Source organism: Grampus griseus (genome assembly GCF_964374135.1).
Source record: "Grampus griseus genome assembly, chromosome: 6".
In the NCBI taxonomy this organism is placed as follows: Eukaryota; Metazoa; Chordata; class Mammalia; order Artiodactyla; family Delphinidae; genus Grampus; species Grampus griseus.
The window spans coordinates 99,460,376-99,485,482 of NC_139000.1; the positions used below are offsets into that span (position 1 = coordinate 99,460,376).

Here is a 25,107-nt window from a genome sequence, read left to right on the forward strand (position 1 = left end):
GGTTTTGGGTGGGAAAGCCAAGAGACCTTCAGAGAACGTCCAGGGGCAGTCAGGACGCTGAAAATCCCTTCCTTGCAGACACCAAGGTGTTTCTTCACAGCTTTCTAAAAGCATAAGTCAGATGACGCCCCCTCTCCCCTCCAGTCTACTTATCATTCCACAATTCCCCAGCGCTTTCAGGGTAGAGTCCAAAACGTGAACATGGCTGCAAGGCCTGGCTTGTTCTTGTCTGTCTATCTGTCCAGGTGGCCATGATTTTGGCCTTTCATTGCCCCCATCAGCCACGGGGGCTTGGAGGTGTCATTTCTCCTCTTTGCCCCCTGTCCCCACTCATCATTCACCCCTACCCCACTTCTCAGCCTTGAAGTTAAACATCACTTCCTCAGGAAGAAGAGAGCTTTTGTTTTTTAAGTCAGCAGGCAGTTTTCTTTTATTTATTTTTATTTTTTATTTATTTATTTTTGGCTGCCCTGGGTCTTCGTTGCTGCGTGCGGGCTTTCTCTAGTTGTGGCGAGCGGGCTTCTCATTGCTGTGGCTTCTCTTGTTGTGGAGCACGGGCTCTAGGCGCAGGGGCTTCAGTAGTTGTGGCTCGCGGGCTCTAGAGCGCAGGCTCAGTAGTTGTGGTGCACGGGCTTAGTTGCTCCGCGGCATGTGGGATCTTCCCAGACCAGGGCTCGAACGCGTGTCCCCTGTATTGGCAGGCGGATTCTTAACCCCTGCGCCACCAGGGAAGCCCAAGAAGAGGGCTTTTTGAGCTTTACCACCCCCCACCCCCCATCACAAAGCGCGTCGCCTTTACACCTTAGAACACTTGCCACATTTGCTGGAATTTGCTTGTGGTCATCTGATAAAGTTTGCCCTCCTGTAGTAGTCTGGAAGCTCCAAGAAGCAAGCCTCCTGTTGGGCCTGCCCTGGTCATACATGTCACCCCAGCACCTGGCAGGAGGTCAGGCACACACCAGGTGCTGACAATGTTTGTTAAATGAATGTCAGAGCTGGAAAGGACCATGGTGATAAACCAACCACCCCCTGCCTCTTCTTCCTCAATTTCACACCTGAGGAAGCAGAATTTTAGAGAGGATAAGTGACTTGCTCAAGGTCACACGGTGCCTCAGTGATCGTTCAGGGCTAGAGATCCCCCCCGCCCGCCTGTCCATCCTTCCCACCCCACTTCCCCTGCCACCCCACCACTTGCATTTACAGGAATGCCCCAGGCCCCAGTGCTGAACATCAATTGATTTCCTCCTCTTGGTTTTAGAAGGAGGACAGGTTTGGAAACAGAACATCCAACCATTAAGCCCTGGATGATTTTTTTTTTTTTTTATTCGGAAGAGAAAGGGTTTCATAGCCGGAGTGGGTTCTATACACAGACCACGGGTGGTGAGTACTGTGCACACATCTGCAACGTGAAGCCTGAGGTCTGGTGGGCCGTTATCTCGGTTCGGGTTTGTCCTTGGGCTCACGGCTTCCTCCCGGAGCCTGGTGATGCAGCGTGTCCTGGTAATTCTGGGTCATGAACTGGGTGCTGGCTTCAGGTTCGCCCAGGTGGAAGCGGCTCAGAAATCTGTCCATATTCCAAGAGCCTGGAAGGACAAACAGACCACAGGGAAGTAGTGAGAGAGAACCGTGGACTTCAGAGCTGGAAGAGGCCTGAGAGGGAGGCCAGCTGTGGGGAGCAGAGAGAGGAGGAGGCGGCCGTGGCCATCGGTCTGAGGGGTGCCCTCTGGCTCCTGGCTGCAGGGGCAGTCTCTGGATGTTAGCAGCGTCTGGGAAGGACGCTTCCTGGAGGACAACAGGGATGGCCTTTGGTCAGTTTCTCCAGGACTTTATTTGGCAGAACTCTGCCTTCTCACTCGTACGCAGAAAGGAAATGCCCAGTCAGGTTGGCTGCCCATTTTCTCCAGCCACCCCTCTTTTCCTGCAGGCTCTCCTGACTGAGGCCTGAATGCTTCTTTTCTTCATACCTGGTCAGCCCAGTTGCCGGGGCTGAGCTTGGCAGAAGCGTCTATGCCGTTCTTCCAATCTCCTCCCCAGAGGCCCGGCCACCTCCCCCGGAGTCCCAGGAGACCTTGTGCGACAGGGTTCCTTCCCTGGCTGTGGCAGAGGTGAGAGGCAGGGCATAGGGCCAGGCTGCTTCTCCCTGCCCTGAAGACCTGGATCCTGGAGGGGAGCGGAGTGTGGGCGAGACATTCCCGGCCTGGACCCTGGGGAAGTCCAGTGGGTGCCCAGGTCAGAGGGGGCCTCCTCGGGGGAAGAGAACACAGGGGCATAGGGGGAGGTGCATCTTCTGGGACAAGTGTGAACAGGCCTAGCAGCAGGGCAAGGCGAGCGAGGCCCCAGGCACGGGGGAGAGGCTGAGGGAGGCGGTCAGAGGCACATTCCCATGCTCCTGTTTCCCAAACCCTGGGCCTCAGGCACCCTCGGTGGATGGTTGGCAGGTAAAATACAGGTTGCCCAGTTCAACTTGAATTTCAGAGGAGCAACAAATACTCTGTTAGTGTAAGTATGTCCCACATATTGCCTGGGCCATACTTATACTAGCAAATTGAATTGGACATCCTGTATTTATTTATTTATTTATCACCATCACTGCCCGCCCCCTGGGTTTTTTCCCCCTAAAATCTAGCAGCCTTCCCTGGCTGGAGGGAGTACTAGGGGTAGAGCCTGCCTGGAGTAGAGCTAGACAGCGGCTGATACAGCCTGAACCAATGGAGAACAGTAATCTCTAACACACGGAGAGCAGGAAGTGAGGGGCTGGCAGCCTAGATTCCTCCCTGAGCCGCCCCTTTACCCACCTGTGGTCCTTGGTCTACACCCACCTCCATTTTTAGCAATGAAGAAGGCAAATCCCCTCTACCTGCCACCCTCCCACACCCCCAGCTGTTTGCATTTCAAAGATGGTCTCAAGGAGAGGACAATTTTTAAACCAAAGAAACAAAACAATGATAATAATAATAATAATAATAGCAATAACATGGATATAGTGCTTCCTATGTGCCAGGCACAGTTCTAGGAACTCCACACGTATTCACTTAGTCCTCACAAGGGGAGACTATATTTATTCCTAGTGCACAGATGGGATGGTGGTGCTGAGGGTGCCTGAGGCCCAGGGTTTGGGAAACAAGACCAGGTTCCGGTGCGGAAGCTTCTCAGGGGCACGGATGGGGGAGAGGACCTCTACGGGTTCCCTCAGGTCTTATCTGGCTGTAATTGTGAATGTGGTTGTGCATTCAAATTGGGCCTTTGAGGGCCTAGAAAATAGGTGCTTCGGGAGTTCTCTTGGGGGAAGGGCTGCATGGGATGGGCTGCTGCTGGGCTGTAGGACCCAATGCTGGTGATTTTCCACTAGAATGGGATGGAGGGAGGGAGGGAGAAAGGAGGGAGCAGGTACTCGCCTGGCTGTGGCCTTTGCACCCAGGGCACCCAGCGGACTGGAAAAGAATTGTAGTAACACGACCCTGGGAAAGTGTGTGTGTGTGTGTGTGCGTGTGCGTGTGTGTGTGTGCATGCTTGTATATGTGCGTGTGTGTGTGCCTGCATACCAGGGAAAAGGTCATGGGTGAACTGGCGCATGGCGGGCGCGGGGACAAGGGGGCCTTCCCCACGGAGCAGGGCAGGAAGGAACCTGGTGGCAGGGAGGGAATTGAAACTCATCACGAGATCAGAGCAAGTTGACGGAAAGAAATCCCCTGCACCCAGGGAGACCTTGCTCCCCTCTCCCAGCAGTCTGCTCTCTTGATTGAGCTAGGAGTGCCCGGGGGGCCTTGCAGCTGCTTCCGGGTCCCATTTCCAACAACGCTGGGGTCCTTGGGCAGCTCCGCAAGCCCGCCCCATCGCTCGGGAGACGGGGCCCAAGTGCCGCCTGGCTGCTAGCCTCTGCGGCCTCCTCCCCTGGCTTGGCCGTGACTCCTTACACCTCCGTTTCCTGCCACAGAGGGCAAGAGGAACTGACCCTGTGCAAGTTCTAGAAGGAAGAGGGGTGAGTCAGGCCCTCAGGGCTGTGTGGGGAGAGACGAGGAGTTTGGAGGCTGTGGCTTTTGCGGTCGCCGCTTTCTGTGGAAAGCCCCATCCTGTACGGCACTGCCCGGGTCCCTGAGCTGCAGGGGTCTGCTGCCATGCAGGAAGAGGGCGGCGCTGCTGCCTGTGCTCGGGCCACTCCCCTTGTACCCTGGACCCACCCTGGATGGGCTCTTCCTGGGATGAGGGCAGGAGTGGTGAGTACACTTCAAAGGCCTCTGTGGCAGGAGGCCTCCGGCCACAGGGAGGAAGGAGGAGGGTGTCTCCTGAGCCAGTGGCTGGAACACAGAGGCCTGGGCTCTTCAGGGCAGGGTTACCGCATATGATGTGCAGGTGGGTCCCTGCACAACCCTAGGGGGTGCTGCTTCCATCCAGCTAAGCCATACGCAGAGGCCATTTGCTCACTTACTGGCCGGTACTGATGGGGAAGATGTTAGAGGTTAGAGATGTTCCAGACCTGGGCCCGGAGGCGGGGAGCAGGGGAAGTTAGGTCACCTCATCTAAAGCCGTGGGGAGTGGGTGTTCTGAGCCCGATCTCTACGAGACACTGGGAGGGGGTGAATGACCCCTGTCATCAACAACTGGGAGGGAGGCTTCATAGAGACTCATCCTCTGAGTTTGAGTCCTGGGGACTGCAAGGCTGGAATGTTCGGGAATGGCCCTGGGACAGCTCCTGAACAGTTCATCTCTTCACCCCCGGCCTCCCAGATCTGTGGGGCTGGCTTACCACTGCTTGGGAGTGGCTCATCACACGGGCTGGACCACTCCCATTGGGCCTATCAGGGTTAAGAGGCATCCAAGAGACTGAGAAGGGGATGCTACACCCAGTCTAGCAACCCCCAGCCACCCCAGGATTCGGGAGAGCTGGGTAGACAGCACCTGGGCTAGAATTCAGAAGCTCTGAGCTGGAGGGAAATCTCAGACCCTGGGATCCAGGCCCCCCAACACTGACAGCTGCTTCCGGGGTCTGCCAGGCATGGGGGAGGGTGGCTTTATCCAGGCGCCACTCCTGCCCTCTACGAGTTTATAATATAGGACAATTAACAATGGACTAATAAGAAGCTAGGCCTTCGCAGGGTGGCCTCAGCCAGCAGCACAGCGTGCAACCCTGGCAGACGAGGTCCTGACCCAGCAGTGGTCCTGGAGTCTCTCCAGCAGCCCTACTCTTAAGACTTCCAACAGCACAGGACAGCGTTCCCTTGTGTCCTTGCTCCCACCTGACTTGTCATCTGGTCCTCAGTGGGCCCTCAAGCGTCCCCCTCTCGCTGGGAGGGAGGCCCCCATTTGGGTGAGCTGGGAACAAGGGGTGGGTTCTAAGCCTTCGGATGGGTCCCCTCAGCCTCTGCTGGGACTCACGGTGCCCGGCGCCTGGCCTGGGGCCGCCCTGTCACCCCAGGCCGGGAGCTGCGTCTAACCAAGGCAGCCAGGCTCTTCCCTGGCCTCTCCCTGCCCTCCCCCTGCCCTCCCCCTGTGCAGGGACACAAGTGCTTCCTGGCAGGGGACAGTGGCCCTGAAGAAAAGATAAAAACGGAACACCAGCCTAATAAGCGTCCCGCTGAGCGCCCGGCTCAGGTCTGTAATTTGTCTGACGCTTCGTGGGGCTGGCTGCGGTGATGGGAGTGCTGATGCCTTTCTGCTGAGATTAATGATGTCCTGGCGGTGGTGGGCGGGAGGCCCGAGCCTTTTATTTTTTGTGCCATTAAATGACATCCAGAGACTTCCACTCAGGAGCTGAAAAGCCCTCGTTCCATCACATCCAATTACTTCTGGAGGCTATTTGCTGAGGGGCTGATCCCGCTGGCTCGAGAGGCTTGGGGCCGAGGGGACCACTTTGACTTTGGCGGGAGTGAGGTTGGCGGGGGGATGCCAGGGGGATTTTCCGAGGTGGGGAGGGGTTACTTCCGGCTCCTCTGGAGAGGAGAACCCAGGAGAGCTGGAGAGCGGAAGTGCCATTCCTAACTATCCAGTAAGTGGATCACCCAGGCCTCCTCCCTCCGCCCTGTGGCTGGGGGCAGGGGTGGGGAAGGGAGCGAGAAGAGTGGAGACTCGAAACGGTCCATTTCGCCCCCAGTTATCAATTCCAGCATTTGGTGGTGGTGACGGCTGGCTGGAGTTGCGGGTGAAATTTGGGGATTTTCTGTGGTTTCCCGATGACCTGTTCAATACAGATTTGGGCAGTTGATGTTGGGATCGACTGGGGCATGTTCTGGAAGAGGGCTGCCTGGGGCCTGTGGAGATGGCAGGCGGTTCCTAGCCAGGGCGCCTGTCTGACAGCTGCCCCCATCTGGGCCGCTGCCAGGCCCCCAGTCCTACCCGCTCTGCCAGGTGGGTGGGGCGCTTCGGAGGCAGAAGAGGGCTGCCTGACACAAGCCCACACGGTGACTCAGGGGCTGGGCCCCGGGGGCTCCTGGGGCCTGGCCAGGTGAACCACCATGGGAGGTCATGGGGGGCGGGAGAGGGGCTGTTCGGCAGTGGGCTGCATGTGTTTGTGTCTGTGTGTGTTGTGTGTGTTTGGGTTGGGCTGGTCTCCAGGCAGGGCCCCCTTCCCTGCTGCTTGGCCTGCACTGTGCCTCTCCTCACTGCCACCAGGCCTGGTGGATTTCCTCCCAGCCTTGGTCGCTCCGCGTGCTGCCTCCTACTGTTGACGCTGCTTGGAGCTCGGCTGCCTTCACGCCCTCGGCCCGTGCTTTCAAACATTTCCCCACGGCGCCCCTTATCTCAATCACCCACGGTGCCCCGCAGGCCTTTAGACGCCACAAGCAGGACTTCAAGCCCACTGCGTGGCAAGTCTCCGCCTGTCCCTCCTCTCTGACCCCTGTGGGTGGGTGGCTCGCCCAGAAGCTGTTCAGTTCAGCTGCCTGTGGTGCTGGGGAGCAGATTCTCGCTGCCTGGTCCAGAGCCCAGGGACCCTCCTCTGCCCGCCCCCGCTCCCCCATCCCATTCTGCAAGGAGCAGTCCCTCTACAGGTCCCCGAGGCCAGCCTATGGAGGCGAGACCGAGCCTGGCGTGGCCTGTTGGCTCCCCTGGCTCTGCGGCACGGTTCTGGGCTCACTCACAGCCTTCGACAGGCTTCTGGATTGAGTTGTGGCATGGAGGGGATTCCCCTGGCTCACCCTTGAGGAGCGTGACGCGGGCTCGTGATCTCCCTGGGCGAGGCGCTGAGGTGAGGCACGGCACAGGCCACAGCTCCCGGGACTCGTGGTCCCCATGCGGCACTGGGCTACAGCCCTCCTCCAGGGGAGGGGTGTGTGGGTGTGTCGCTGAGGCCACCCAAGGCAGCGGGACAGCTTTGCTCCCTCTCCGTCCCCACACCAGGGCCCAGAAATCTGGTGGTCGGGGTTGGGGGAGAGGGAATGTGGGTGAAACGGCTGCAAAGAGCCTTTTGCCCCGGAAAGCAGAAGGAAGTGAACCTGCTATTAACTGCAGACCCTCGGTCAGGCAAGCCACTCACTGTTCTGGGCTCCGGTCTCCTCCTTTGCCCTGGGGAACAGTGGCCGCTCTGCTGCCCACCCCACACGGTCGGGCAAGGGGCAGGTCCGGGAGGGGCAGGGCAGGCTGGCGGAGAGGCTGGGCGTGCGCGGCCCCGCTGGCTCGGCGTTGGGACAGGGAGGGTGTGGACACCGAAATCGTCATTTGTGGGCACGGTGCTCACAGAAGCGGCTGCCTACGCAGGTGTTAAAGGAACTTGACCGTGAGGTGTGTTTGTGAATGTGGCATGTGAGAATGTGCAGATCCGTGTGTGTGTGTGTGTGTGTGTGTGTGTGTGTGTGTTTGAATGGGCACACGTGGGTGTGTCCCCTATACAAACACTCATTGATTCAAAGTCCACAGTGGGGACTTCCCTGGCAGTTCAGTGGTTAAGACATCGCCTTCTAGTGCAGGGGGTGCAGGTTCGATCCCTGGTCGGGGAGCTAAGATCCCATGTGCCTCGGGGCCAAAAAACCAGAAAACAAAACAGAAGCAATATTGTAACAAATTCAATAAAGACTTTAAAAATGGTCCGCATCAAAAAAATCTTTAAAAAAAATAAAAAATAAAGTCCACAGTGGGCTGAGCCCAGAAACAGGTGGCAAAAAAGGGAACGTAAGACCAGAGGTGAGCTCGGGGACTTCCCTGGTAGTCCAGTGGTAACGAATCTGCCTTCCAGTGCAGGGGACACGGGTTCGATCCCTGGTCAGGGAGCCCGCGTGCCACAACTAGAGAGAAGCCCCGCACCGCAACGAAGAGCCTGCGTGCCGCGATGAAAGATTTCCCGTGCCACAACTAACACTCGACACAGCCCAAAAAAATAAAAATAAAAAAATAAATACTAAAAGCAACAAAAGAAAAGATAGAGGTGAGCTCTTCCCTCCAGGAATCTCTCTGGTCTCATGGTAGAAGTGGGACCCAGGCAAGAGAAAAATGTAAAGAAATACAGAAGAGAGAAAAGCAGGTAACTGAGGGCGTACAACAGGGTGTTTTGTGAGCCTGTGAGAGGAGCAGGAGAGGGCAGGGTAGGGTCGCCGACTGAGAGAAGGTGGCCCTGTGGCGTAGGTTTGAAAGGCGCCACGGACTGGTGTCCTGAAGGTGGGAAGGCGGTCCCGGTTTGGGGGAAGGGGGAAAACGTTCTGCCCGGGTCGGCCGGCAGAAGCAAATCAACTGTTGAGTGAGAAGGTGGGCAGGTTGACGTGAATGAAGAAGCAGGAGTCAGTGGGCATCCTGGCAGCGTGTGGTTCGGAAGGGTGTGAACCAACGCAGTGAGTGTGGACCCTCTTCAGACATGGCCCCTCAAAGCATTCGGCTGGTTCCTCTAGAACCTGGAAGTCTGGAGGACAAATCCAAGGCTGCTGTGAGGAAGATGTGTAGAGAAAACATCGTGAATCCCAGATGAGCCCAGAGGCCTTATTCTAGGCTTTGGGTGTGGAGGGCGGGAGCAGGGGAATTGGGCGTGGGGGAGGGGAGTTAACTTGGAGGTCGAGGGTGCAAGTCCAGTGTATTACAGGCCCGAGGTAATGCCACAGCTCCAAATTTGGGAAGGTGAAGTGTCGCCTTTGGGACAAATAGTGAAACTGGGCCAGCCCTTGTCAGAGGGCACCAGTTCAGGTTCTGTCGGCTTCAGTGTTCTCCCCCATTTGGGATGCGGTCATGCTTAAGCTATGTGACTATCTCCCTCCACTCTCTCTGTGAGCTCCTAGTATCTGCAGAGCTCCACCAGGTGACTCTATACATCCACGGCAGCAGGGATGTATTTCTGTACCCATAGCGCCTAGAACGGGGCCTCATACTTGACACTTAGCGTCATCTGAATGAACGCAGAGGGCATTGGTGAACCATGCCAAGCGCGGTGGGAAAAACGGAACGGGGAGGAAGGAGCTGTGGATTTGAAAGGCAGGATTTTATAAACTAGGAGCGAGGTGGCTCCAAATCCGCTTCCAACGTCCCTGCTGTGGTCCCGGTGGCCCCGTATCTGATCGAAGACCTCTACTCAAAAGCGTGTGGGGTTGGTAGGGTGAGTCACACCCTAATTTGTCTGGCAGAACTCGAAGGTGGGAGAGCTCGGTGAGCTGGGAGCAAATCTGTTCAGGGTCATTCACTGGTAGACCAAGTAGTCCAACCCCTAGTCTTGATGATGGAGAAATTGAGGCCCAGAGATGTGAGGTGGCTTGTCCAAGGTCACATGGTGAGAGTTTGAATGTCAAGATCTTCCATTTGCTGACCCCTTGTATGTCATCCTGGGGTCACAGGACAAAGAGGAATCCGGGAGAGGGTTTCAGTCCCCGGTTCTGAGCAATTCCACCTCCCCCACCCCGACCCCCAACACAGTCATACAAGTTCAATGAGAATAATCTCATGTTCCCTTCTCATCCTAAACTTGTCATACACGACTAAGTCCCAGAGAGAGAGGCAACCCCGCAGGACTGGGTCAAGTTAACCACCCTCCATGGGTGCCCTTCTAGCTGGGCTCCTGCATACTGACCTCTTGCCTGCAGCCTCCGGACGTCGTTCCTGCTCGTTCATCCAGGGCTCACCTAACCAAGGCTGGCTATGGCACGCATACCCTGGGACTCCCCACCTCCCTCCATGGAAAGAAAACTAGATCAGGGCTTCCCTGGTGGCACAGTGGTTGAGAGTCCGCCTGCCGATGCAGGAGACACGGGTTCGTGCCCCGGTCCGGGAAGATCCCACATGCCGCGGAGCGGCTGGGCCCGTGAGCCATGGCCGCTGAGCCTGCGCGTCCGGAGCCTGTGCTCCGCAACAGGAGGGGCCACAACAGTGAGAGGCCCGCGTACCGCAAAAAAAAAAAAAAAAAAAGGAAACTAGATCAAAGTAAGCCCCAGGGTCCACATTTATTTTCAGGGCTCCTCATCCTGGCCTCCTGAGTGCTGGTCCAGCCTGGCGCAGCTGGAGACCCCCCAGCACCGTGCAGGTGCTTCAGAGACCGCCAAGGCCTTTGGAATTCCGCCATTGCGCATAGGCTGCTTCTGCTGTTACAGTCGCCCCTTGGGTTCATCCACACCACACGGCTCTAGGCCTCTGGAGGCCTCCTGTCCTCTCGCTCTGGTCCATCCTGCCTACCACTCCAGCGCCGTCATCTCTAAAGAGTGGCTTTTGCATGTTACTTCTCCCGCGAGCAATCTCCAGCAGCTCTCCAGGGCACCCACCAAAGTCACAGCTGTGCCGAGCTTCTGAGATCCTCCACAGCCTTCTCCCACTTTCTCCTTTCATAACCATCACAGGGGGCCTCCTTCTCACTTTTTAAAACAATCTTTGCCTCTGCAGTTTCCCCAGCCCAGAGCTCCCTTTTTCCTTCACTCTCCTCCTGGCCCACGCCCGGCCTCCTCCAGGTAGCCTCAGGATCATGTGGATTTGTAGATCATCTAGATCCAACCCCTCATTTTCTAGAGGAGGAACCTGAGGCCCAGAGACATTAGCTGACTTGCTTAAAAGTCAAATCACTAGCTAGAGACTGGAAATCAACATATCCTCACCTTGCAGGAAAATACCTTTCACTCTTCCTGGCTGAAGAGGGTGTGTCATCCTGGAGGGAAAGGGATCCTGGGAAGGGACAGGACTGTCCCTAAGTCCACGTGATCTCCAGTTGTCCGTACAGCCAGAAACGCAATTAAGTGCTTAATTATACGCCGCTCTGCATCATTATTTAAGTGTTTCCAAAGGAGATCGTAAGTCTCTTGAAGGCAGGGAGCTTTCCCTGTGCCCTGGATTGTGTTCTCTCCAAAGCCCTTAGTACGGGGTGCGTGGAAGGCGTCACGTGGTATGGCTGGAACCCCGGCCAGAGCTTTCATCCGTGAGAATAATTTTATCATCTCCATTTCTGGCAGCAAACGAAACAGCATGGAAGCCAAAGGGACTCTGCCCAGGGGCAAGTCCGGTTCCTAAGTTTTCACGTAGATGGAAGGGGGGTGGCCATGGGAGTGCACAACCAACCATAGTCTGGGCTAAGATCCACAGGGACTAATAATGAGTTTCAGGCCCGATGGGTCTCCAGCTTCCCTGCCTGCTGTTGATATCATAGGAAAAGCACCCATGGCTCAGGAGGACGAGCCATGGCAGGGGTGGAAAAGGTCTCTGGTGCACACGCCCCTTTTCCTCCTCTGCCCCTTTCACTGCTCCTCCAGGCATCACCTAACGCTCCTTCCCCCTCCATCCCGCCCTCGGAGAGCACTCGGTCCTACGGAGGCGCCTTCAGGGGACTGTTGTGACCCTGACGTTTAACGTGGTGATCGGAGGTACTGCCCTAGTTTATGCGACTCCCACACGTGTGGGGAAGCATCGTGGGCTGAGGTGCTAGTTTCCAGCCCCCGGAGATCACAGTGCTTGGACTGGCGGAAGGGGCTTCATGATGAGACAGGGACCCAGGGACTTGGAGAAATTGATCTTCGCCTGGGCAAGATACGTTTTTCTTTCCTTTCTCTCTTTGTATCCAGACTTGAAAGGGTGTCTTGGGCAGAGCCATTTAAACAGATTTACAGATTGGCAAGGTGCTGGGGGCACCTGGGGAAAGGTTCAGCAGTGGAAACGTTGCACCAACTCCGCTTCTAGGGCAGTCCAGAGCCTCCTGTGATTGGCGACCCCTGCTCAGCACATCTGAAGGGCTCCATGCTCCCCTCCTCTCCTCCGGGGCCTGGGGCAGTAGGCTTGTAACAGTACTTTCTCCAGCTTCCCAGTGGGTGGAGGTTGGTTAGGGTCACTGGGTGAGAGGAAATGGCTGATGACACCCACCCACCCTCCTGTCAGCCTGGGGGATGTGCCCTTTGTGCTCCCAAGTTGGCATTTGTGCATTCCGCATTCTCTTCCTTCCCTCATCTGGGGGGAGGGAGGTGGGGTGGGTCATAGAGTGCACAGGGATTACTATAGTTCCCACTTTCTTGAAGAGAAACCTAAGGCTCAGAGAGGGAGCATGGCCCACACGGGGTCAGGTGAGTCACCTGTGGTATCGGCACTGCAGGAGCCAGGTGTCCTGGGCTCCCCAGCTCCCCAGCTCTGGTGGTAGGAGGACCAAGGCCAAGCAGCCTGGGTTAGCCATTGGGAAGCTATGGGAAATGGGTCCTCTGAAGAGTGCCGGGAAGGTTGTTCAGAGAAGCCAATGGAGGGGGCATGGCCAAGGAAGTCTTCACCCCACCACTGAGATGGCACAGAGCAATTAACGACCATTGAAGACAGACCGGCAGGGTGGCATTCCATGGCCCTCTTGCCCAGATCAGACTCAACTCTAGGGTACAATTACCTGCAGAAGTGGTGTGGGGTAGCTGCCTGCACATGCCATTTGAAACTACTGGGGGAGGGCTTCCCTGGTGGCGCAGTGGTTAAGAATCCGCCTGCCAATGCAGGGGACACGGGTTCGAGCCCTGGTCTGGGAAGATCCCACATGCCGCAGAGCGGCTAGGCCCTCACGCCACAACTACTGAGCCCGTGTACCACAACTAGTGAAGCCTGTGCGCCTAGAGCCCGTGCTCCGCAACAAGAGAAGCCACCGCAATGAGAAGCCTGCGCCCTGCAATGAAGAGTAGCCCCCGCTTGCGCAACTAGAGAAAGCCCGTGCGCAGCAAGAAGACCCAATGCAACCAAAAATAAATAAATTAATTAAAAAAAAAAAAAAAGAAACTACTGGGGGAGATGCTTCTCTCTTAGGCTCCAGTTACTCCCTTTGGGACTCTGCCTTATAGATCCACCCACCCCACTGAAGCCACCATCTAGGACGATGGAACTTCTAGGGGGAGACCATATCTGATGCCAACATCTCTTTGAAGACACTCATCCCGGTTTATTCTCAAGAAACACCACCCTTTGACTCCACCTCCAAGGCTCACGGGTATGGTCAAGGTCCTGACTTCCCCATGAATTCACGAAGCATCCACTTCCACCCCAGAATTCATCCTGGCTTTGAAGGATGGGAAGGCCTTACCTCGAGTTTTGTTTTCTTTAGGAAGGAGAGAGATGGTCTTTCCTTCCTGAAGATAGACGAAGAACTGGTAGCGATGGAAGCCACTTTGTGCTGGTGGGGAAGGAGGCTGGTAGGCTGTGGGTAGAAAAATGAGAGAGCACCCTCATGGGTATCCAGGGTATCCAGAAAAATGGAGCCCACCGCTCCACATCCCACAGTACCCAGGGGTTCCTGGCTATTCTGGGCAGGGGGAAAGAGAATCATTCTTGGTCCTTTTCACGGACCCCTCCTGGGGTCCCACCCACTGCAAACCACTAGGATTTATCTTTGGCAGGATCTCGTCTTCAGCAGCTTCATTTAAGAAGCACATTATCTGGGGTGGCGGGAGGAGGAGGTATGGGCTGGTTGAAGGTCTTGGGCGCTGGCCGGGCTCTTGGGCCTTCCTGGGCCAGCGGGTGTTGGCGTTGTCCTCTTTTTGCTTTAGTCTGTCCTGATGGATGTCCTCCCTCAAGAGAAACTCATCTTCCTCTGCGAGTGTTTTTGGCAGGAGATTTTTATTTATTTTTTCAGCATTTCCTTATGAACTCAATCCCCAAAGAAGCCAATTTCTTGGCTGGATCCGGAGGATCTGGAAGTGGTTACGGGGGTGGGTGGGACTCGGTTCAAAGGTTTGATCATGGAAGCTGTAGGATCTGGGTGCTCGGGGCACCGGGAGCCGACACAGGCTCTTCCGGAGGAGAATGCCTATCTCCCTTCCTTTCGCTCTTTGTGCGGGAGGTACTCTTTTTCGGGGGAGATGCGGGGTGGGGACATCTCTCATCCTTCCCCCAAGTCTATGCAGGGCCTTGGGGTTTTGCAGGCCGACTTTCGCGGGCCATTCCAGCTGGGCCTCCTTCCAAGAGCGTGGGCCTCTTCCTCCCCCTCTTTGCTCCCTTCATCTCCCTTTCCAAGGAGCCAAGCATCTTCCTGGGGGTGGGTGGGGATGAAGTGTTTGCAAGGAGGATGCTGGGGGGAGGGAGTACCGGTACACTGGGGCCCCCTCCCTCTCCTGATCGTTAGACAAGAACCAGTTGCTGCTCAGAGCTGTGGAAGCGTTCCTCGTGGTGCACTTCTGGCCACTGGGGCCTCCGGAGTGCCCACAGCCAGGGGAATTCCGGACTATTCATTTCTCCCTGGGTTTTTGCATTGCAGAGCAGATGTATGTGTGTGTGTGTGTGTGTGTGTGTGTGTGTGCGCGCGTGTGTGCACGCCCGCAGAATGAGAACAGCACAGGCTGTGCCAGGAGCCATGTGAATTTGTGTGAATTGGGGTCTCCGCTGGGGTGGGTGCAGGTGTTGGCGGAGCCGATGGGCACGGGAGCTGAGGCTGTTTTGGAGGGTCTCTGTCAGTGCGTGTGTACATGTGGGTAAACTGATGCTTTTTTACAAACACTGCCAACCAGTGAGGGAACTCAGTGGTTCTATGCAGCTGAGAATTTATCCTTGGGGGAGAGAGAGACGCAACCCCCTCATACTAGGACTTTCCTGAAGAGGTCTCCCTCCAAAAGTAGGGATGAGGAGAAAGGGAAGGGGGACACACTTGCTGAGCCACGTCTCAGGGCCAGGTCCTGGCTAAGTGCTTTCCCTGTGACATCTCCCTAATCTTCACCACAACTTGGTAAGGTGGGTGTCACGGCCATTTTCTGGATGAGGAAACTGAGGCTCTGAGAGGTGAGGTCAGGCCGATGGTCAGTGGTGGAGCTGGGCTTTGAATCCAGGCCCATCTGGTGCCCGAGTCCGCGTTGCTTTATGGAACCATGATGCTTGGTTGGTTTTTCTTGCTCAACCCTTTGCCAGAGGCCAGCTCACCACCTGAGCATCCCCTTCAAGTTGAGTGGAGGGCATGCCCTTGCTGGCGGGATCCCAGAGGGAGGGGAGGTGGGGAGCTGATGGTGAGAATGGGGGTGGGAAGAGGAGGGCATCAGAGAAAAGGGAGGTCCAAGCAGCCACTCGCAGCCACATGGTGGGACTGGGGCAGGGGAAAGAGAGAGGGGGCAGAGGGAAGAGAGCTGCCTGCCAATCCCATGGAGTGGGGGCGGTTCTAGTTCTGGGTTCTCTCCCCACGGAGCCCTGCAGGTTACTGTGGGCTCCATTCCTTACTGGTTGTGTGACATGGGGCAGGTGGTTCTGTGCCTCAGTTTCCTTCTCTTTAAAATGGAGATATTGATGGCAGCGACCTTAAAAGGCAGTTGTGAAGATAAGATCAGAAGGTCCAAGTAAACTGCTGGCTGAGCGCTTTGCACACTGTGAAGCGTCCACATAAAGTTGTATCGCTGTGATTCTTGTAATCACCCTCACTGCCCTGGCTGGGGGGAAGGGGCGCTGGAGGGTCTTACTCACGTGATAACTCCTGGCCCTGAATCTTCCCCTTCTTCATGTCAGCGCCCTGAAAATAAGAGACAGGCACAGGCGAGGGTCACTCCTGGGGCAGCAGGAGGCCATGCCATCACACTTAGTCCAGGTGGGCCCTGCTGAGTTCTTTCTCTCGGAGGGAGTAGGCTGGAAGAGGAGGAAGCTGTCTGGCTGTCCTGGGGGGCGCTGCCAGAACGGGCCGTGGGGTTTGGAATGGTGCCTTGCGGGTCTGGGGAGAGAGGACAGGTGCAAACATTGCTGAGGGTGGTCTGGTGGCGAGGGATGGACCCCTGATCTCTGGAGAGCCTGACGGGACCCTTCCAGAAGGGCTGCCCCACTCTCACCATCTGTGCCCCCAGGCTGGGCCCAGGACACATCTCTGGGGCCTGTGGGGTCTGGTGAGATCTAGGGCGGGGCTGACCATCCTCACTGCTTGCCCATCCTCTCGGGTTCTCTTTGGGGCCTTCAGAATACTCGGCCAACGGCTGCCTGAGCAGCCAGAAGGGCAGGGAAGGGCCGGAGGAGGCCGGACTCTCTGATTCAGAGGCAGCTACTTCCCCCAGCCTCGACCGGACTCAGCCCAGCACCCTGGGCTGGTGGGACAGCTTCAGTTTCCCTCTTTCTCTTCCTCCCCCTTCCCTCCCTTCTCCCCTCTGCTCAGTGTCTGTGGGATCATGAGGTGATCCCGGGGCGTGGGCAGGGGGACGCGGGTGCTAATTACTGTTTGTGCAGGACCCAGAGATGCTCAGATGAAAGGCGCTGGAGCTGGCCCTGGTTTTGTGCCACAGCTCAGGGCGCCATGCCAGGGAGTCCTGCGGCCCCTCGGTGTGGGGTTTCATAGCCTTAATGATGGTGATTAGCATGGCTCTTCACTGATTCTGCCGACACCTAAGTGTGCCCTGGCCACCTTTACACTGAGCCCTTGTGGTGCAGCCCCTGCTCCTTCCCCTCGAGAGAGGTGCTCAGGGTGGAGATGGGGGGCGATGGGGATGGGGGAGCGTGAGGCTTCTTCTCAGTTCTCTGTGGAGATTCTCAGACTCACCTGGGTGACCCAAACCCTAGTGTGGTTGACTTTTTACCAAATGTAAGCCCCTCCCCGCATTCCAGAGCCTCTCCCCCACCATTCTCCTCTTTAGGCGGCAGCCTGCCCTCCGGCTGTTCTCACTTCGGGCCTTTTTTTTTTTTTTTTGTGGTACGCGGGCCTCTCACTGTTGTGGCCTCTCCCGCTGCAGAGCGCAGGCTCAGCGGCCATGGCTCACGGGCCCAGCCGCTCTGCGGCATGTGGGATCTCCCCAGACCGGGGCACGAACCCGTGTCCCCTGCATCGGCAGGCGGACTCTCAACCACTGCGCCACCAGGGAAACCCCCTTCGGGCCTTTTTTTCCAGAACGTCCCTCCCCCCAGGCTCCTCTGTGTCCATCTAGGTTACCTTTGGTCGGAGGAGGGGCAGGAGACTGCAGAAGGACGGACCGCCCCCCCACTTTGAGCCCCCCTCCCTCCGTTTCCTTCACGTCCTTTGACATCCCTGCCCCTTCCCTCCCCCTGCTCAGGAGCGTCCAGGAGCCTGTCAGACGCAGCAGAGCGCGCTCCCTCTGCCTGGCCTTCCCAGCACAGCCCCCTTCCCCTCAGTATCAGGCCGGGGTGTGGCCAGGGGTCACTAGGGTGCCAGGACGGGGCGGGGGGGGGCACGGAGGCCCCTCCCCTGGATACCCTTCTCTCCCGGGAGAGGCGGGGAGGGCCCTAGGCCTCGCAGCCACTCTCCCCAGATAGGTCTCTGAAGCCCAGCCCAGCCCGGCCTCCTCTGCCTTCCCAGCCTCCCCCTCATTCCTTTCCAAGTCATCCCGGCCAGCAGTTTGTTTAAACAAAACAATAGCAACCTAAGCCGCCTGTTTCTTTTCAATTCCCCACAGGCTCTGGTCCCACCCAGAGTGATAAACAGGCCTCTCTCCTGGTGAGAGCGCAGGGAGGGTTTGAGGGTGAGGATGGGCCCTGGGCCCGTGAGGTCAGAGCAGTGTGGAAAGTCTGATGGCAGCCTTGGTCAGGGTGGGGAGGCTCTCCGTCCCTCCCTTTCACTCCGGGGAGTCTTTTCTCCCCGACTGGGGCCAGCTTGGCAAAGACGCACGCAAAGCCTTGGATTCGTCAGTAGAGCTGGCGGCCCTGCCTGCCCGCCTTCCCCTGCCCGCTGCCCCTGAGCTCAGCTGAGGCAGCTGCCGCCGGCCCCGAGCAGAGGGCACTGATGGCTTTGAGAGCCTTTAGGGTCTCTCCGGAGCTTGTCCCATGGACAGGTGCTGGTCCTTGCTGGAAGGAAGAGCACAGAGTGAAGGCTCTGGGGAAGGCCCAGGCCGTAGAAGGGCTCCCTGAGCGTGGTCAGCACGGCTGGTACGTACCCGCGTTGGGCTGAATATTGGCGAAGCTCCCTCTGGGCCGTAAATCTTCCCTCCTTGGTCTGTCCTTGGGGGCCTAAAATTTCTACCGCAGAATCAATATCTGGTGGGGGACTCAGGAAACTAAAGCCAAAGGGTGAGAAAGTTGAGTCCCCAAGGTCAGACGACTTGTCCAGAGACTTACGAGCAGTGAGTGGGAGAATCCCAGAATGTTCCAGGAGGAGGGGGCCCCAGGCCCTTCGACCTTGGACCTGCAGTGCTGACCTGTGCCTCTTCTAGGACATCATGACCATCCCATCCCTCCTCTAGGAGGCGTTCTGGGGAAGACCATTATTAACGTACACAGATATCACCCAGAGGTCTGGGGCTGCTGTGGAAGTGGCCTACCTTTCCCCTCACCCCATGTGAAAACGTGAGGTCTCCTAAAACATCTTCGTGGCTTGGTGTGTCACATGTAGCCTGAAGTCACCTTAGAAAACTGGAAGCCTCTGGGGACGGGAGAGATTCAGGGACATTTTGAAGGCAAGAGGGGGAAATCTATCGTTCAGAGCACTTCCCAGGGAGACTGGGCTGAGGGAAGTGCCCTGAGGGTGGCGATGAGCCCAGCATTTGAGGACCAGACCCCATACCTGTCAAATCTGAGCACAGCAGAGGTTTAGCAGGAGAGCCTCAGGAGGGGAGGGGCTGCCTCACCTCCACCCCCTCCCCAGCCCCCAGGTACGCTGCTCCTCTTGGGCACCGGGCACAGACAAAACTTCCTTTCCCTTACTATAGCTAAGACAGGTGGACATTTTCAAAAGGAACTTGTCTAAATGCTGATTTTAAAAAAGAAATCATGGCCTAAATGACAAACAGTATAAAAATAGTTGGATTTCTAATCCTCAAGACCACTGAGAAGCCCAGGATGGGTTTTTCAGGAGTCAGGACAGAAGCACCGGAGGTGTTTGGTCAGTGTGCTTTGGGAGGATGTCCTGGGCCCTTCTAAGACACGGGGACTCGGTGGGCTTGGGAGAGCATCTCCTTTCCTTATCAGCATCCTCTGGAAATGGGGAGCCCGATACCCATCACCCTCTTAGCAAGGAGAGGGGAGGAAAGGGCACAAAATTGCTCAATCAGACCCTTAAATGCTCAGGATATAAGACAGCCTCTCCTTTTTCTTAGAAGTTGGTGCCCGATGTGTGCATGTGTGCATACGTGTGTGCATCTGTGTATGTACACGTGCATGTGTGTGTCCATGGCTTCCTGGCATGGGAATTAGCACAAATTATTCTAATTGCGGAGAGGAATCTCAACTCTATGGACCCTTTGCAGGAACTTCCTGGTTTATAGAACACGAGATTTCTTTTCCAGCTCTCTCCCACCTCAAGAACCCATTGCTGGTTTCCCTGGTGGTGCAGTGGTTGAGAGTCCGCCTGCCGATGCAGGGGACACGGGTTCGAGCCCTGGTCCAGGAAGATCCCACATGCCGCAGAGCAGCTAAGCCCGTGCGCCACAGCTACCGAGCCTGAGCTCCAGAGCCCGCGAGCTGCAACTACTGAGTCCACGTGCTGCAACTACCAAAGCCCATGTGCCTAGGGTCCGTGTTCTGCAGCAAGAGAGGCCACGGCCGTGAGAAGCTCGCGCACCGCAAGGAAGAGTAGCCCCCGCTCACCGCAAATAGAGAAAGCCCGCACGCAGCAACGAAGACGAACAGAGCCAAAAATAAATAAAAATAAAATAAATAAATTAATATATATATAAAAAAGAACCCATTGGGTATTGTTAAGCTAGTTTGGAACTGGCACATGAGATGCTTAAGAAAAGTTGAGGTTCAACGGAGAATCGCAGCAACTCCATTCTTGGACCAGGGCAATGCAGACTGTCGCACCAGAGTTGTTCTGAGTGGCTTGTCTCAGAGCAAGTAAAAAGCACAGTGCTGGAAGCTGGGAGCTGCCCCCCCGACCCCCCATCCTACATTTGTAATGAGCTTTTAGGGTTTATTCTCCAGGGCACTGTCCAACCAATGGATCTCATAGCAGCCCTTGCGTGGGATGGGCAGAGATTGGTCTCCCCATTTGACCGGAGAGAAACAGAGACGCTTCAGCTTCTCAAGGTCAGGGACTATATCCTCTCCATCTTTGTAGCCCTTAGGATGCTTTGCACATAGCAGGGGTAGTAGATGTTATCCATGCCCTGGCCCATCCCCTGGCTCACCGGCTCCACTTTCAATCTGCTTCTCCTGGTCCCAGGGCCAGCACTGGCATCCCGAGCTCACTTCACCCCCTGTGCATTAGGGCAGGTGTGCTGGGGCGTTAATGTTCCCTGGCAACAGCTCTTAACCAATGGCTGATGGGAACTGGTGCGTAAGTGCTCCGGGTACCTCCAGTGGAACTTGTTTGCTCCTGAACCTTCCTTGGGTGCCTTCCTTCTCCTGTCTTACCTGCTGCCTTACTCTCTCGTGCTCTCTCGTGTCCCCTTTAAAATAAACTACTTGTACTGATATCCTTGTCTCAGGCTCTGCTTCTGGGGGACCCCAAGCTAAGACAGTAAGGGTCCAATAAACATCTGTGGGATGAATGGAGAGATGAGTGAAGGCTTTGTCCAAGGTGTCCTAGGCAGCTGACTCTTGGTCCTGACCTCTTCTGATGAGACCTCACTGCTGCTGTCTGGACCTGGATCCTTCTGCCCTCCCGGGCCAGACCCTAGAGTTCCCTGACAGAATCGGTCCCTGATATATTAAGCCCTTGGAAAACCACAAACAGATGAGCCAACTAGATGAAAGTCACCTCGATCTTTCGTTTCTTGTCCCCTTGGGGACAGCCGGAGAGCTACATTCCCTGAGAATGAAGGGTTCAGAGATGCCCCTCCCCCAGGCTGGGGAACCCCTTAGGTAAGATTTGGATTGTGATGTCTGGAGGGTGGGGAAGGGTCCTGGCTCAGCACTGGGCCTTGCTGGGAGGCTGGCCCAGTTTCTTCACTTCCCTTCAGTTACCTCCAGGCAACTGCCCGCCCACCTGGGCTTACGCGAAGGCCCCAGGTACTCGGGCTTGCTGACCCCTCGAGCAGAGGGTCAGCAGCACATTTCCTTGAGCGTTAGGGAGATGCTTTAATCTCTTCATCCACCTCTTTCCATCTGGGCGGGAGGATGTAATCGCTTCTCCTGCCTGGCTTCAAACCTCAGGCAGAGTGGGAAGTTGTACATTTTGATCTCTGGGTGGGTGGGGCGGGGGGCATCGGGAAAGTCCTGAACTGGAAATGCGAGACACACAAGGGTGCAGTGGAGACGAGGAAGAGCCGAGGGAGAAACGAGCAAAACAGCGAGCAAAACTCGGGGGGAAAATGGGGAAAACAGGACAGAGTTCCAGGCTCTCTGACACTGGCACCAGACGAGAGAGCTCCCTGCTGTTTTACACAGCTGCCTGCAACCTGCCAAGTGGCAAAGGATCTAGGAAAAGGCACAGGATTGGAAAGTGCTACCCAGCAATCTGTGGATTCTGCAATTCACAAGGGGTAAGTCAGTGGAAGGCACTGACAGCTCCTGGGCTCTGAGATCTCCAGGGGCTGCGGCTGCCGGGCCGCCTAACACCCACCTGGAGAGGACCCAGCCCCGGAGACTGTACCTGCCCCAAGGGAAAGGCTGCGATCAGTTAAAACGATGGCTTGCTTTTTTGTCCTGGGGCTGGGAAAACGGGGGGCCGGCCACCAAGGTGGGTGGAGTGGAATCCGTGGGAAGTGGTGAGAAGGAGGCACAGACATGAGCCCTTCTGGGAGCCAAGCGCTTCCAGACTCCAGGGTGTAGGATGGCCGATTATTTGGGGCACTGGTTTCCCTCAAGAAGGGTCAACATCAAAGACCTGATGGTCTCCTCCTGGCGCCTTCCTGGGTGGCGGACTGCGTGGCGTTTTCTAAAGATGGGCTGCACCGTCTTTAGAAGACATCAGTGGATGGCCAGGAGATTCTGGTATTTGGCTCCAACTGGCAACAGGACCCTTGGGTTTTGATTCCTAGTTTGGCTTCAGATCTGGAGTCAGTTACTTCCCTGGGTCTCCAGATGCCACAATGAGTTGGGGTGAGGTGGGGTGTTGCTGGTCTGTTTCTTGGCGTAAGTAGTTGCCCAGATGGGAGGAGATTCACCACTCTCCACAACACTGGGTGAAGAGGCAAGATTTCCCAAGGCCGGGGTCAAGGTTGCTTGTGGTCTAACAAGTACAGGTTGTCTAAGCCCTTTGTTCCAGGACATATGGAGATGCGAGTGGTTCCCAAATAAGCCACCGTGTCTTGCACCTGTGTGTATGTGACACTATCTAGCATAGGGTTAGCCCTGAGGCATGATGGCTGGGGAGATGGGTAGATAAATGAATCAGTTAATGAGAACCCCTGTGAAATCGAAAATAAGAATATGAATTAAGACACATTTTATGGTATTGAGGAACTCATGGTCTAGTGGGGCAGATACATCAATAAAGAAATAACTGTATTATAGGTCTAAATAATTGCAGTCTATAGGAAATGTTGAAGGAGCAGAGAGGAAGGAAATTGTAATTGCTTGGGGGTAGTAATCAGGGAAAGCTACTGAAAGGGGGCTGTACTCGATCCGGGCTTTGAAGGGTATGTAAGAGTTTTCCAGTTTTCCAGTGGACAGGATAGGGAGGGGAGGGGCAGTTTACATTGACGAAACTGTATAAGCAATCTATAAATATGTCAACAAGGTGTGACAAGAACAGGTGGGTCTGGAAGAAGCTCAAGTTGAGGCTGGAAATGTAGGCTGGGGTTAGGCTTGAATGGCAGGCAGTGCTTCTGATTTCTGAGAATTGCAGCCATCAGCAAACCAAACTTTGGGCCCACAGACCCCAGGCAAGACTCTTTCTGTCTTCCAAATGCTCAGCAACTGTATCCCAGGAGCATCATCAAAGGGGGTTGGTCAGCTGCCTCTCCGGTCAAGAACAAATCTGGGTGGGGTCAGCTTTGGGACACTGCCCATATGTGGCAGGTCAGGGCTGGATGGAGCTGAACCCTGCGACCATGGCCTCACCCAGAACAGGTGCGCCTGGGACCCCTGAACCCCAACCCATCCCTTTTACAAACCGTAACTTTTTCAGTTTTAGATCATTAAAGGACAGCATGTTCATTGTAGAAAAAATTTAAAACACAGAAGAAAATAACTGGAAAGAAAAAGAATCCCCTGGATCATTCTGCATAGAGATAGCTGCCCTGAGAGCACCAGGGCTCCCTTCTTTGCATCTGGGTCCCAAAGCTTCTCGTCATGCAAGTGTCAGCTTTGAGCCCCTGGTCCCTTCTGGGGTCTGCATTGGCTGGACTCCCATCTGCTTGGGGAAACGTGCCTTAGTTACTCTCAGTATCTGAAGCTCAGAGACTGGGTTGGACCTCAGGAGATGGTGGACCCAGCCCTCTTTGACCCTGGCCTGTCACAGGTCACCCATTCTCAGGACGTAGCATCTAGGTAGGGTTAGGAAGAGGGTGGAAAGGAAAAAAAGGAATAAAGAACACAACGTATGGTCTTATTAAACTTGTCCCACTTAGAAATAGCCAAGAAATGTTAAGATAGATTGAGAGCAAATATCATGAGGTGATAGCTAAATATAATTATTATGCATCAATGTCAGCTTAGGCTAAAGACTGCCGTTTCTAGACACACGGAACGAACGCTGAAGCTTTCAGGACCAACAACAGGTTGCCGGAATGGCTCATTTACCTGGAATCATGTAGGGAATTGGATGTTTTTCATAAGAACATTTCCCTGATCTCTTGGATCTTATATTTTTAGCTCCCCAACTCCTTTCATCTTAACTATTTTGGATAGCGATCTTATTAAAACACTAGTTCTCATGTTCTTCAACACACACACACACACACACACACACACACACACGAATAATACCTTATGTAATTTTAAACACCATTGTGGTTGTCACAGTGAGTAGCCAGTTTTGCACCCTGCGACAGCACAGGACTGTAATGCTCAAAAACAAATACAAAGAACGGGCCGTTCAGCCTTCCGCCTGCTCAAACCTCCTCAGGGTCCAATAATTTAATATTGACACAGTGGTCAGTACATAAAGAAAGGGGAACCACCTCTTGTGGGGCGCCTACAACGTGGCAAGCATTCCGCCAGCATCTTTTTTTTCTTTTTTTCTTTTTTTTTTGCAGTACGCGGGCCTTTCACTGTTGTGGCCTCTCCCGTTGTGGAGCACAGACTCCGGACGCGCAGGCTCAGTGGCCATGGCTCACGGGCCCAGCCGCTCCGCGGCATGTGGGATCTTCCCGGACCGGGGCACGAACCCGTGTCCCCTGCATCGGCAGGCGGACTCTCAACCACTGCGCCACCAGGGAAGCCCTCCACCAGTATCTTTACGCAAGTTAGATCACTCCGGTCCCCGCCTCGCAGCCCATTTCCCACTAAGGTGCGGTGACCCTCAGGACACCCACCCCTGCCGCCAGCACTGCCAATGGGAGGATGAAGACCCTCGGTCCTGCTGAGGGAGCTGAGCTTCGTGGTCTGGCTTCTGGCGCTGCAAGAACCAGGGAAATGTTGCCATCTGGTTAAAAGCAGCCCCACTGGATCCGTGACTGAGCTGTTAACACAGCCGTTCCAAAGGGCAACCTGGGCTTCAGCCCAATGTCATTACCAATTAGCTGCACGACTTTGAGAAAGACACTATTTCCCAGCGTGTCAGTTTCCATACCTGTAAAGTGGCTGTGATAATGATACCTGCCCTGGTTTCCTCACAGACTCGTGAAGATGAAATTAGGAAATGGGATAGTCTGAAGTCCCACAGTGCCATCTGAGGGTAAGGGTCATGACGGTTCCCTTCCCCGGGCTCAGCGAGGAAGGAGAGGCGTGAGGCCACTGCTGCCCAGGCTAGGCGGGGAGACACTGCCCCCAGCCTCCGTCAGTCCGCCCTCAGAACCCATCCCGCGAGCTGTGATGGGCCCA

General features: G+C 55.7%; 1 protein-coding gene across 3 annotated transcripts in view; it reads right to left on the bottom strand.

The window, feature by feature from the left end:
- Window positions 1-1,305: 1,305 nt before the first annotated feature.
- PEBP4 (phosphatidylethanolamine binding protein 4) overlaps window positions 1,306-25,107 on the bottom strand; it is a 257,266-nt gene continuing 233,464 nt past the window's right edge. For all 3 annotated transcript variants that reach the window (XM_082656329.1, XM_082656330.1, XM_082656331.1), the window contains exons 5-7: window positions 15,778-15,823; window positions 13,421-13,534; window positions 1,306-1,583 (exon numbers count right to left, since the gene is read on the bottom strand). In XM_082656329.1, the coding sequence (XP_082512455.1) occupies window positions 1,432-1,583; window positions 13,421-13,534; window positions 15,778-15,823 (312 nt within the window). In that variant the 3' untranslated portion in view covers window positions 1,306-1,431. The remainder of the gene's footprint in view (window positions 1,584-13,420; window positions 13,535-15,777; window positions 15,824-25,107) is intronic.